Here is a 14,841-nt window from a genome sequence, read left to right as displayed (position 1 = left end):
ATTTATTTAAGGGTAGTGCCTACCATGATGCTACCCCCATTTCTTACTTTGACACACCCATCTTACAATTCTACTACAATGTGTCATTATATAACATACAATGCTACCCTGGGTGAAAGAAAAAAGTCAACAATGGTTAAGAACAATAGGACAATCTATGATTGGTGCAAATTAATAAGGTGTATCCAAATTAGATAAACAGTTTCTACCTATAAAACTTTGAGAACTTCTGGATAGTTTCAGTTGTGTTTTAGCTTTTGCTATCAAGGTTGTTAAAGAAATAAACTTTGCAAGTTAACATAATGTATTTTTCTAGATTACTTCGTCAATCTACTGAGCCCTGTTTCAGCCCTCCTCTTAACATCGACCAGCGCCAGTTTAGACGACAGAATTCTGAGCCAGTATTTATGAAGTCGGATTCCTTGGATTGTCAGTACAACAACCAACATTTCATGAACTTTGACATCAAGCAGGAGCCACAGGATTTTGGTTATGAATCAGGTAAGTGTTTTTTTTATATTAGTGCAGTTTATTTTACATTTTTTGAGAACACATTTATTGAAATTTTATAAGTCAACTCTCTTAAACACCCTTAGCATTGGTGACAAGTATCTGGAGATGCAATATCTGCTTTTCATAATGTATTTTACAAATAGCAAGAAATAATTCTGAAACTGGTTTTGGGAATGTTATAAGTTTTCTGGGTGTTTGTTGCCTTACCGTATTATCACCCATAATTGAAATATTTCCCTTAAATTCCATGTAATTTCACTTATATTTAAGGATTTCAAAATCTTATAGGTTAGCATTTCCCATAGCCTATTTAAAAGGGAAGGAATCCAAAATGAAATATGGCCACTGGTTTTGTGACCAAATTTCATATGGATGCTGGGCTGGTGAATTGGTAGGCTTCAGGGCTTAGTATGGGACTTAGAAACTTGAAAATATCATAATAAATAGTTGATTACTAATAAATGTATATTTCTTTGTTGTAGATGCATCTTCAAAGTCAGGATGTTACAGAAGAATGGAAAATCATTACACAATGCCAACAACTAACAAAAATGAAGGTAAGACATGGAATCTAAAAAATCTATATTCCCCAACATATCTCTATCATGTTTTTAAGCATTATCTATAAATAACATATTATATACTTATTCTTTGGTAAATGAATTTTAATCTGAATATATTATATTGTTCATTAGGTCAAATTAAGTCGCTACGAATGAAACTTAAAAATCTCTTTCAATTCTCAACTGTACTTTGTTTACTAATATATAGAAACATATGGTGTAGTCCAAACCTTCCTGTGCTAGTCTTTATCGGCCATGCAAACATTTAAACTATATTGCTCTTTACATTCTTAATGAGCGGGTATATTTAAAAAAAATCCCAATTGTAACGACATAGTTTTTTCAAATAATGGTTTATACTTGCATGGCAAAGAATGTAGCAGAAAGAAAATTTGCATAATGAACAATTTCAATATGTCATCATAACATATATTAATATTTACTACATATTGAGTGCATTTTTGCTGGTTTTATGTACTAATGTAATATTGTTTTTTTGTTGACAATAGTAGGGTACTAGTAGTAAACCTACTAACTAGCCCACATGACTTCCTAGCCAAACTTTATACTCATCTATCAGCCTATTACAGACCTGGTATTGTTAAATGAGTTGCTTATTTTTCATGTCACTATCCCACAGAGATTCTGTTTTACATATCGTGCTAGTACAGTAATATATCAATTGTATAATCAATTAAGATTAATCAAAATATTTATTTGATCCATGTGAAAAATATAGCAATTTATGATGGAAAAATTTTGAGATTACCAAATAGATAGCAGTCACTAGTTAATTACTGCTCGTTCTTCTTTCTGTTAAATTCCGTATTCCGGAAGATGCTTTTATGTCTTATTATACTCATTAATATCATCACCTTAATGATGTGTATTCAGTGATCTGTAAGCTAGATATTTATTAATTGTTGACTATTGTTTATGTGACTTAGTTGCACAGTACAGTGTCCATAGTGTTATTTTTGGTAGAAGCCCTGGTCCTAATTATTAGTTGTTATCAACTATTAAAAGGCTGTCTTAATTAGATATTCTTCATTTGTGGAAGACCTGCACATTTATCTATATTTGTTCACTACATATCATAATTAATTTTTTTCATTCATCATTGCAGGTCAATTTGAGAACTGTAGCCCAAGATCGAGTATCAGTCCTAGATCAACTTTTGAAGATGCTGCAGTACCGGAGAAACTCGCCCCTGTCAAGACTCATTTACCTGGTAAGAAAGGAGACTAAGCATGTTACCTTGTAACAATAACAAACCAGATGATTGCTAAAACATACATAAAACCCTTCAAACAATGTTGCTAGACAGTTTCTAAAATGCTCAACAAATTTCATCCAAAAACTGCAATCATACTGTTTTTTCATCTAAATCTTTCAATATTTTTTTAAAAATAGTGAAACCCAAGACAGAGCCGTTTACAGGACCTCCATATCAGCGACGTGGATCTCTCCAGTTGTGGCAGTTTCTGGTGACACTTTTAGAAGATCCAGCTAATTCAGGTTACATCACTTGGACTGGTCGTGGACTTGAGTTTAAACTCATTGACCCTGAAGAGGTAAATAAAGAACTAAAACAAAAATTTTTAACATTAGTGGGTTATTACATGTTATTACACATTACATGTGTTACTATTAGTACTACTACTACTACCAGATTGTGAATTAAATAAGAAGCACACACAAATAATGTGTATATTCGTTTTCTATCTTCATATTGCATGCTGTTCAATATAAGTTCTATTGCACGTTAAAAGTTCTGTTACATGGTAGCTTTTTGTAAAAATTCTGCTCTATTTTTCTCAGCTTTTTAAATAGTAGGCCAGAAGTTAACGACCTTAAAACAAATTTTTACAACAAGCATACTATCTTTATTAATTTAAAAGTTAGGAAATAGGTCTACCTAATCAATTTGTATAATATTTTTCTTAATGAAAATTGTTTTGTTTTTTAGGTGGCAAGGAGATGGGGAATACAAAAAAACCGACCAGCAATGAACTATGACAAACTGTCGAGGTCTTTGCGATACTATTACGAGAAAGGCATCATGCAGAAAGTAGCTGGTGAGCGATACGTTTACAAATTCGTCTGCGACCCCGAAGCACTTTTTATCATGGCGTTTCCAGATGGTGTTCGACATTACACAAGACATAGCCTTGTCTCGCAGCCGCCTCCTCCGGTAATTAAAGAGGAAAATGGCGTGGTACCGTTAATGCAGTATGATCAACGTTTATACTCACATGAAATGGTTAACACACAGCCATGTCAGCCTCAGTACCATTGTCTTTATTAAGAGACTTAATGATATACTTGTAAATAGCATTGATAAATAGAAAATTCATTATATTGATCAGAAAGAAAGTTATTTTTTTGCATTTTGTGTTTTTAAGTATTTTAATTTTTCAAGCGGTTGTTCGTTTTCTGCGCTTTGTGTTTAAGATTACATTTAATAGGTTTAATGCTATACCAATCTCATTTTACATATTTGTTCTTTGTAGCGCCAGAAACAATGTTGTCTAAACCTATCATGTTCTTGTAATTTACGTGCATCAAATTGATTATATAATATTACTGGTAGATGGGTTGAACTGAGCAATACCTTTAGATAAAAACTGGTACATCCTAAAAAAAAAATTACTTAATTAAGAATCTTAATACGTTATTACAATATGTTAAATTCAATCTCAATTAATCAATATATTAATTAGTTATATTCACTAATTAATATATTATAAAAAGTAAAAGTATAATATTCAAGTGTAACTAAGTTACTATTTTTGGAAATGCCTATTAAAAGACAAAATTATTTGTAAAAGCAACGTTTTGTTTATTATTCAAATGTTTAAATTTTTATCATTTCGAAAACAAAATGAAAATTGTTAATAATATCTCACATCAAGAATTAAGAACAGTTCTTAGCTATTCTTTTAACTACTTAGTCTTCAATGTTTGTAAGGCCAGATACACATTTCACCTAGTACTGAAATCTGTTCATGTTTTCATTATGTTGTGGGATCCTTTGAAAGGGCAGGGTTTCTCTGACAAGAGAACTAACTAAGAACAATTCCAAAATTGTAAAACTATACTATACTATCAAAGATAGTGCATTACACGAAGTTTAATGAATTTTTCATAAATAAATTTCCCAGAATTATAGTCATAAATGATAATTATGTTAAAGTACAATCACGTGTGTAAATTATGTGAAGAGCCCGGTGTAGTCTCATATTGACTGATCAAATGCATGCTTAGAATTGAATCTGCGAACGTTTTTTGAGAAAAAAAACCTAAGATGCGAACATAAAATGTTACAGTGCTGTTTATTGGTTTTAACATTGTGGGTGAAAGGTCATGGCATATACAATTTTATTATATAGTTTACTTGGAAAATTATAATGGAGAATGTGTTAGTCCTGTACATTTATTATATTAAACGTAACATGGCTGAAATAATGCGTCACTGTAATATAGAGGTAATTGCGGAGAAATATAAATATATCATTAGATACTACCAGCTGTATAAAGATTGCAACCAGCCATCTTCGTACCTGATGTATGAAGATAAGTGGTTGCAGTATGTAAAATAACATTTATCATGTGGGATTGTTTGGGTATGAATGCATGACTGGTTTTATACATTACAATAGAGAAAGTATCTCAGGGGACGGATCCAGGATTTTTTAAGGGGGTGGAGAGTGTTGGGCTGACATTATTATATTACCGGTAGTAGTAAAAAATAGATATCAAAAAGTAGTTCATAATTTCATAATATCCCTGGATCCGCCCCTGTCTCTTAAGCTCTGTCTACACTATCAAACTAGTTTGCCAAAAAAGTGTGATGTGCCCAAATATGGTAGTGATATGACATCATCATGTCCATATATGGGGACATCACATTTTCTTCACATAAAGTTTGATAGTGTAGACTGAGCTTTAAACAAGAAATAATAACAAATATATAATAGAAAGAATGTAAGATATGTTTTAGTTCAGCATTGTGTACACAGTTATATTATCCTTACTATGTAACATCAGTTACAATAACAAAAAATGTTTCCCAATCAGCGAACTAATAGAATTTAATGTAAAATGTACTGCTGGTACGTTACTCATTAAAATATATATATTTTTTATTTTAATCTTAGTACAACCTTTGCTTAGATTTAAGTTTGAACTGAATTGCAAAAAAAAGACAATCACAATATATATAGCATAATTAAGCTATATGTCAAATTATATAATGTCATATATACAAGGGAAAAATCACTTAATTGGGGAGATTGACAGTTAGATCATATACTGTATTGCCCTGGTTCGTTTCACAGGGAAGCATCCCCTTAATAGGGTTGTTCCCTGAATAGGGGTTTCTCAAATGAGTTGTTATACTGTATAATTTCTGTAATGAATACTTTACTGTTTTTTCTTTATTTTGTTAGTACTGTAAATTGTGATGGTATGTTATGTGTTTTATCATACCAGATTCTCAGAAATATAATATCAGATTATTAACTGTTTCAACCTATGACCTTAAAGTCAGCACAACTTCATTTTAGTATTTTTATATATTTTTTTGTTCAATTCATTTTGCATTTGTTTCAAGTATATGTCCATTACCTATATTATGCTGCAGTATTGTCTCTGTTACTGCAGTACAATTTCTAAATCATGAATTCTGTAATAGTAAGCCTAAAATAGAAAGTGTTGAGTGTAAAACTGAATCTTGTAGATACTTCATCTACATCTTTTGTGTTTTTAAACAGTGCTTGGTACTGTTATTTTATTGTTTTCTTCAATTTTAACAAGTAACATTTATTAATTCTACTTAGTTCACTCATAAGATTTGGTAACACATCTGATCTCGGTTTTCTAACAATAATAATTATTTTTCAAAAATGTATTTATTGTTTTAATTCAAGTTATTACAAACAATCATTAATTAACACTTTCTTCATTTTAACATTGACATTATTTCTATTTCAACCGCTGATAAGAATGGTAACATCTGCTCTCAGTTTTCTAACACTATTCCAATAGTATATTTTGTTTATTTAAATTTTATCTTTTAAGCATCAATTTTAGGCAGGGAAGAGTGAAATTTCACTCTCCCTGATTTTAGGTTAACATTGTGGAATTGTATTATAAATAAATCAGTAATTAGACATAAATAATAATTGAGATTTAATCCTTATAAGACAATCAGTTTACCAGCAAATGTATTCCGAATGTTTAGAACAAAATCATGTTATATTTCTAATTAAGATGGTATGTTATCGTGATATTTTGTAAATGGTGGAAATGGGTAGATGTTGACCGCTAGTTCTTCCGTGGTAACAATTTAGGCTGTTTTTGTGGCTACATTGGTAATATGGTCAACTTTCTATGTTTAAGGTTTTTGTATCACATGACCCCGCTGTTTCAATAAACTGTTTTGTATATAAATTATTTGTCTTTACGTTAATTTTTGACGGAAAATAATAGGGTCGACGACGATTATGATATGGGATGATAATGCAGTTGGCGTTATGATGATGATGATCGTTGATGCGTTGGATGTGACGATTTATATGATGATGAAAGTGATTCGCAATGACGGTCGCGTGACGATGCGAAAATAATATTGTTTGGCATAACATGCGAAAGCAACTTTCATGCAGTGATTTCACAGATAATTTTACATTTTCTATAGTCTATCTAGGCCTATTGTAATATGTTTTTGTTTTAAAAGGCTGTGTAATGTTTTCCGTTTTTGCTGTGTAGAGAGAGAATGAGATTGATTTCTAGGTGGCGCTATAATACTGGCGTTCCCAGAGCCATATATGGCTCTGGGCGTTCCTGTATATTGAACCAATCAGAACATACAGATGGAACTAAGCAAGTCATGTGGCGCGGAATGTAACAGCAACAATTCTAACATGGCAGACGATTATACTGGAATAATTTAACTAAACAAATGTAATGGAAGGGGCATCGATGTTTGTCAACACTAATTCTGGGAAGTTAAGCAGGTATTGTATTCACCCCGTTTAACAAAGTGCACCAGATACTCACCTATCTGGGAACTTCTTCCCGCTTGGGGCAAATCCAATTGATATATATAAATCCTCTGGTAATACTGCTAAAAGCCGTAATATCCTTCTAACCACGGCAAACTCCGTGGCTAACTGCCCCGATTCTTGGTCTGCTCCAACCGTCTGCGCATGACGCCCAGCCGTCTATACGTCACAAGCACTAGAACCAGGCGCCCGCAGACGGTTGGTAGGTTCGGGCCATTCATTTAGCGGCCACCCCCTTACGGTCGATACTACACTCCCCCCGGTTTTGAAAAAGAGGTAGTCCCCGGGGTCACCTGGCCAGCGTTGCAGCCCAGTCCCTGAGACTGGGTTCAATGAATCGCTAACTGGTGATCCGAAACGTAGCACCCGGCCGTGGGCCTGGTGCAAATTACAACTAAACGAGCTTCTGTTAACTGAACTAAAAATAACCGTACTCTTCTTTTAATCTTATTAATAAACCAACAAAAACACTTCTGGGCCCCTTGGCGGAGCAAGACTATTCCGGGATCAGATCCCGGCCATTCTTCCAGGTGAGGTCCAGAACCTCACTGGCCTCCATCCCCGTAATCTTCCCCAGGGCTTCGGCGGCGAAGCCGATGAGGTAGGGAGAGCCTACCCGGTGGCCCGCCGGACGAAAGTGAGGGGCGTCCGTCTCCAGTAGGACCCGGCGCTCCGACTGGTACATGAGGTATCTGCAGGCCTCCTGCACAGCTGGGCACGCTCGCCCTACCCCCAAATTGAAACTGAAATAGGTCATTGGGAAGAATCTCAGGAATTCCTCCACAATGAATACCGATGACGAGAAACTGTGCAAAATCAGTTTCTGTCCACGGGGTACCCCCACCAGCCGAAGAAGGTCCAGCCCCCGGAGGTAGCATTCCTCCCCCGTTGGGTCAGTCGCCGCACCCCGCAGGTGCAGGGTCAGCACGTGATGACGCTGGGGGCAGAAACATTCCCGCAAGATCCGCTCCAGGAGCCGATCTTGTCGGGGCCAGTCGGTGATGGAACGGTTGTGGTCCAGACCCACCTCTCCCAGCGCCCGAACACTCAGGTTCTGGGCCAACCCCCGAAAAGTCGCAAACTCCCGCGCCGACACCATGCGCGTGGGGTGCAGCCCAACGGAAACATGGTTGTACGGCGGCGACTGCATCAGGTTTATCTCCCTGAGGGATGGATAAGTGGGCGGATCGCAGAAAACCGCGATTGCCCCTAGAACGGTGACCCTTGGGTCTCCTGGCTTTACAGGGTCTGCATCCCTCACCCGACGTATCTGATAGATTGGGGACAGCCCTAGGGCCGAAAATAAACGATCCGGGTGAAAATGTGCGTCAAAAGCGCACGGCGGAGGCGGGGTTTCCGGCACAGGGCCAGGACCCCGAGAGCCCTCCGTCGGCGCACGCCGCTTCCTCCCCCTTCTGTCAGCCGGCGTCTGGGAAGGCACTGGGACCTTCGCCTCCGCCCGTTCAGCAACTGCCATAAACGTAACCACCCCCACGAGTTTGGCCATGGCGGCCAGTGCTCGGTAATGTATTAGGAAAGCGGGGTGATTATCAACCCGTGTACACAGGTCCTCCTCCCTCCCCTTAAAAACCCCGTTCAGTTTGAGCATTGCTCCCTGGGTTTTAGGGTCCAAGGCTTCCCAGGACACATCCATGGGAAGAAGTTTCATTTCTTGCAGGCTCCTCAACAAATCGTGTGGTTCTTGTCGTCCACCAGGTCGGACAATAATGTGCGCCAGCTCGCTCAGGGCTTGGGCCTGAACTTGCGCACGGCGCCCCGTACTCCGGGATTGTGGCCGGAAACAAGGTGGAAAATGCCGGGCCTGCATATGTGCTCTTAGATGACGAATACCCGTAGCATCGCATCCAGGAAAGCTGCACGACACCCCCTCGGTCGATGGTGCTGGTTCTTCGTCCATGACCACTACCACTCGGCTAGGAGCACCTCGGTCCTCCACTGGCGCCTCCCTCGCGCCCGGGTCACTGGAAAGCGAAGCATCATCGGCTTGGCCCGTCTTCCCCTCTGGTTTTGGGTCACTCATTATTAACTCTGAAACGATAGAAAAATACAAGCAATTAAAATTGAATTGATTATTAGATAGTAGGCGCCGCCGAGACTATAGCTGGCTCTCGGCAAGCGGCACATTTGTAACGGTCAATATTGAGCGCATCTAGCTGCGAAATATTGACACACACCCCGTGGTACCAGATGTCACAATAATCACATTGGATCATAAAAGCCCCACCCCAGGGCCGTCGGCAAAAACAATACAACTCGCCGCCCGTGGTGGTGTCTGCCCGGTCCCCACTCGCTGACGCAGTGGGCAACTGGAAGGTCTGAAGCCACTTGGGTAGCAACTTGTCTCTGCAAGGCTTCAGTTTATCGTGATTTAGCACCATAACTTTGTTCCGGAACTGAACCCGGAAAAGTGAGGGAGTCAGGACCCCCACGATAACCGCCGGTCCTTTCCATGGAGGACACAACTTTTTACTCTTGCCCTTGGGCGTGCTGTCATCCAAGGCATACACCCGGTCCCCCAACCCATAGGAACGTTTCAGTACCCGAAGGTCATAGTCCCTCTTCATACGCCGCTGGGCTTGCCGGAGAGTGGTGCGAGCTACCTCATGTGCATCTCGGATGGTGTTGACCAGCTCCGAGACATAAACCCCCACCCCCGGATCCGGCCCATCTCCTTGCAATTCCCCCCCAAACATGAGATCAGCTGGAAGGTTCACTTCCCGCCCCAGCATCAACATATTCGGTGTAAACCCGGTTGACCGATTAACGGTCGCCCGCAATGCCCCCGCTATTTGAGGTAAGTGGACGTCCCAGTCCCGCTGCCTCTTCCCCACGAAGCAACGAACCGCATCCATCAGTGTGCGGTTATAACGCTCGACCTGTCCGTTGGCGGATGGACGATAACTGGTCGTCCGGGTTTTGTGAATTTGGAGAACTTTACAGAGAGAACCAAAAAGTTCGCTCTCGAAATTACGGCCTTGGTCCGAATGAAGCTCGAACGGAACCCCAAACCGACTAAAAAAGTTAGCTACTAAGGCCCTGGCCGTCACCTCTGCAGTCTGTGAAGGTAACGGACTAATTTCTACCCATTTTGAAAATTGATCCACCATCATCAGGATCTGGACGTTACCCGCCTCCGACTTAGGTAAAGGTCCCAGGAAATCAATGTGGACCCGCTCCATTGGCGCCCCTGCGTGAAACTCCGTTAACGGAGACCTGCCCTTACGTGCAGTCTTTTTGTTTTGATTGCAGATTTCGCAGGCTCGGATGTAGCGCTCCACATCTCTCCCCATCCCATACCAAAAGAACTTAGCTCGGAGGCGAAGTTTGGTGCGGGACATTCCCTGGTGCCCGGACGATGGGATGTCATGATGAAGCCTCAGAGCCTCGGCATGGAGTTCCCGTGGTAAAATTAGCCGCTCGCCCCCCATGTCATCCCTGAGAATGTACAGGAGGCCATCCTCCCCGATATGTAACCACTCTCGATTCAGCCATAGGTGTTTAGTCGCTGGACTGGATCTAAATAATTCCCCGTCTGGCGGTTCCCCCAATTCTAACCATCCCCTGATAACCGCTAAATCGGGATCTTTAGCCTGAAATTGCTCAAGCTCTTTACAGGAGTATCCCCAACACATGGATACCCGACCGTCGGGTTGTATAGCTGAAATCCCCCCCACATCGTTTTGAACCAAATTAATAGCACAACACGAAGGCCCCCGTACGACCTCGATCGTAGTCCCACCCGGGTCCACCAACCCCCCTTCATTAGGGTCCGGTTCTATCTGCCGGATTTGTGAGATCGGGACCACGTCATCTACGTCTTCCCGGAAACGGACCCACCGGCCATGCGCCCTGACACAATAAGTGCATCCCCCGCATGGTAAATCCCCGGGGTCAACTCCCTGCTCAAAGTGGTCAACCGGTTTGGCCTGACGGGATAACGCATCTGCATTCCCATGTAATACCCCCTTACGATGTTCCAGAACAAGATTATAAAGGCTGAGTTCCTCTATCCACCTAGCTAATTGCCCTTGGGGGTTTTTAAACGACAGTAACCAGACCAGGCTGTTATGGTCTGTTCTAACCCGGAAAGGTCTACCCAACAAATAGTGGCGAAAATGACGCGTCAGATACACCACCGCCAATAATTCTTTTCGGGTCGTACAGTAATTGCGTTGCTCCGCCGTAAGTCGGGTGCTAGCATACGCAATTACCTTCTCCCGTCCTCCTTGTACTTGTATTAGTTCTCCCCCTAACGCCAGGTCTGACGCATCGACATCTAAAATAAATTCGTCCCTGGTATTGGGAAGGGTGAGAACAGGAGGTGTAATGAGAGCCAACTTTAGGCCAGCAAAAGCAGCTTGCTGTTCGGGCCCCCACACAAATGGGACCCCTTTACCCAGTAATTCGTACAACGGGCCAGCCTTATCGGCAAAATGGTCAATGAATTCCCGGTGGTAATTAGCCAGTCCCAGGAACTGTTGCAACTCCTTTACCGAGGTAGGTACGGCCCAATCTCGGACTACAGTAACATCCGTAGCCGAAACCGATAAGGTATCCCCACCAACTACCCGGCCTAGGAATTCCACCTCCCGTTGGAAAAAGATACATTTTTTCGGCTTGAGCTTAAGGCTGCTTGCCCGGAAACGCTCTAAAACTTGTCGGACATTGCCCAAATGGTCATCGAAATCCCGTCCCATCACTACAATGTCATCCAGAAATGCAAGAACGGTGTCCCAGGCTAGCCCCCTCAATACTAAACCCATAGCCCGTGAAAAAGTGGCTGGGCAATTTGATAGCCCGAACGGCATTTTAACGAATTCAAATAGCCCGTACTTGGTAATGAATGCCGTCTTTCTCCTATCATTTTCCCCCATATTAATTTGCCAGTACCCCCATATGGCATCCAATTTGGTAAACCACGTGTTGCCCGACAGAGCGTCGAGACAATCCCGTACCAAGGGTAGAGGATAGGCGTCTTTAATTGTAACATTATTTAGAGCCCGGTAGTCGATACAGAACCGCACTGAGCCGTCCCGTTTGCGTACCAACACCGGTGGGGAGGCCCACTCGGACACTGAAGGCTGAACCACCCCTGCTTGTAACATTTTATCGATCTCCTTTTCCTCCTCCCCGGCAAAGTGCATAGGAGTTGGTCGGAGTCGTTGTCGGATTGGCGGCGCGTCCCCCGTATCAATAGTATGCTCGATCCCCTTCAGAGTTCCTATATCAAATTGATGGGCGGCAAAGACATCTTGGAACTCAATGAGCAGTTGTTTCACCCTATCGAACTCAGAATCGGACAAGGTTTTCCTTACATCCGCTAACATTCCTTCCAGGTGTTGTGGTACCCCACCCTGGTCCGTGGAGGATTTCTCTGAAGCGTCAACCCCTACGGTGGACACCGATCCCCCTTGAGAAGCATGATTACCTTCCCACTCAGTGGCATTCCCCACAACCTCTCCATGTTTCAGTGTTACATATCTGCCCGTAAGATTCGCCACGCAAACTTTGGGAACAGTCCCACCCCGATGAATAGTGGCTGGAATTAAAACTTTCCCCTGATTATCGGGCTCAATGAAATAATCGGGGAGATGCTCCCCTGTTACATCTAACCGGCACAGTATGTAACCCGCCGAAAACGGAGGAAGCACCCTGCGCTTGCCAACCGTCACCCGGGCAACCCTAGGGTTAACCTCCCCCACCTCTTTGCGAAGAGAAAGTGTACTTGTTCCCACAAATAGTAATAATTTCCCACAATCGATAAGAGCTCGATTGGGTATCAAAAAGTCCCCTCCCAGCAACATATCGTCATTAATCGGCGCCACGTACATATACTCAGTGTACACCTCGGAACCTAATGCGAACGTGACTGGGCCTACCCGGTATCCCGGCATAGAAGTCCCCCTACCTGCTAATTTAAAGGAAAGCTCTGCAATTATTGGTGGGGCAGGGTCCAGCTTGGCAAATACCCGGTCTGAAAGAATTGTATAATCAGCGGCGGTATCTACTACAGCTACCATGCGAAGCCCATTTACAAACACCGTGGCATGCAATGCATTCGCTGACTCCACTCTATTTACCACTATGCATGGTTCCCTTTCCTTTAAGCTAACTATATCCACGGACACCGCCAGAGGATCCCCACCCGGGTACCCCTGTCCCTCTTCCTTTTTAGCGCACGAGCCTTCAGAACGCTGGCAGTCGGTAGTCAGGCCCCGACCCCCGACCCCTATTCGTTTAAAGGATCCTCTTGTTCCCCTACCTGCCTGGCTTGCCGCGCTAATTTCGGACATTCCCTTTTGAAATGACCCACCTCATTACATTCAAAGCAGCGGTCCCAGGTAGTAGTAGTGGATTGGGGAGGAGGTGGCGGCCCTGAACCCCCACCCGTTCGGTCCCCGCCCTCTACTATCTCCAGAACCCTTTTTAACAACCCTTTAACCTGGGCTAAATCCGCCTCGATTGCCATCACCCTCTTACCTAACCCACCTGGTCGGGCCTCGGACCCACCTCTAGGTGGTGGTCGGTAAAATCCCCTATTTTCCATCCCTGGCCTACGCTCGACTAACCGGACCAGGGGCTCCCCCTCCCCTTCACTATCGTTGTCGTCCTCCGGTTGGACGGAAGTGGAGGAAAGCGGGCGTGATTGCGCCATCGGCCTAGCCGAGACCGTTGGAGACCTGGCCTGGGGTGGTAGAGATGTTATTTCCTTTCCCCATTTTGTTTCATACAGAGATTGGAGGCTGTTAAATTTGTCGTACTTTCTAAGCGCCTCGGACATAGTCGCGCAGTTTTCAAAAAGTACCAATTTCCCCACCCCCGTGTTACGGCACCCAATACAGAACTTCATAGCTGAATGTCTCTGTATCCATTCATTGGAAAGTGGCTTGAAGGCTTTCCTAGTTAGGGTTAATACCCGATCGGCCCATTCCCCTACGGTTTCTGTCTCATGTTGGGATGCCGTCTCTAGTTTGGCCTGGAGGACCTCAGGAAGTTCATCCTCCGTAAATCGTTGGTCAAAGGCATGAATTATGTCCCAAAAGGAAATGTCCCCATCCATGGTCACTAAATTGGTGTAGAGGTCCGCCGCAGCCCCCTCCACGCACCAACAAAACGCCTCCTTCATTTCCCAGGGCGAAAGATGATGCTCTTCCGAAAAAGCCCTAAATCTACGTTTAAAGAAAGCCCAATTATCCTTCCCTCTATATACCAGGCTTCTCGGGACATCCTTAGATCGGAAAGGTTCCCATCTTGGCCTACCCCCTGACCTATTACCACTAGTTCCGGCCCTTGGACCTCTATCCCTTCGGTCCTGGTATAATACTGGCCTCTCTTCGTATCTACCCCAGGGTTGTGGAACGACCCATGAATAGTCCCAGTCCTGACGACCTGGTCCCTCCCGTGGACGACCAGATGACCATCCATAAGGAGACTCGGACCCCTGGTATCCGTCCCACCTCCCCGATCGGTCCGAAGTCCAATCCGATTCCTGATGAGTAGGCCTGTGTGAGAGTCTTGGTCTGTCATCCCTTGGACGATATCCAGGACGGTCCCAAGTACCATCCCCAGGGAACCCGTTCCCTGATCTATCTCCACCCCATGAGTTCCCCTCTCTCGTATTTGCCCATTGTCGGCCTGTACCAACTTCGTAATTTTGAGATTCCCTCTGTGGAGCC

The 14,841-nt window shown here is 42.8% G+C and overlaps 1 protein-coding gene across 1 annotated transcript in view; it reads left to right on the top strand.

Annotated features, from left to right (window-relative positions):
• LOC144841506 (ETS translocation variant 1-like) overlaps positions 1 to 6,530 on the top strand; it is a 40,227-nt gene extending 33,697 nt beyond the window's left edge. Inside the window, exons 7-11 of the mRNA XM_078697863.1 lie at positions 317 to 501; positions 996 to 1,070; positions 2,203 to 2,307; positions 2,490 to 2,650; positions 3,046 to 6,530. Of these exons, the coding sequence (XP_078553989.1) occupies positions 317 to 501; positions 996 to 1,070; positions 2,203 to 2,307; positions 2,490 to 2,650; positions 3,046 to 3,384 (865 nt within the window). The 3' untranslated portion in view covers positions 3,385 to 6,530. The remainder of the gene's footprint in view (positions 1 to 316; positions 502 to 995; positions 1,071 to 2,202; positions 2,308 to 2,489; positions 2,651 to 3,045) is intronic.
• The last annotated feature ends 8,311 nt before the right edge of the window (positions 6,531 to 14,841 follow it).

The sequence above is a fragment of the Antedon bifida genome, chromosome 1 (genome assembly GCF_963402885.1).
Source record: "Antedon bifida chromosome 1, ecAntBifi1.1, whole genome shotgun sequence".
NCBI classification, from domain to species: Eukaryota; Metazoa; Echinodermata; class Crinoidea; order Comatulida; family Antedonidae; genus Antedon; species Antedon bifida.
Note: the sequence above shows the minus strand (reverse complement) of the source record. Positions and strands in the feature narration are given on the sequence as shown.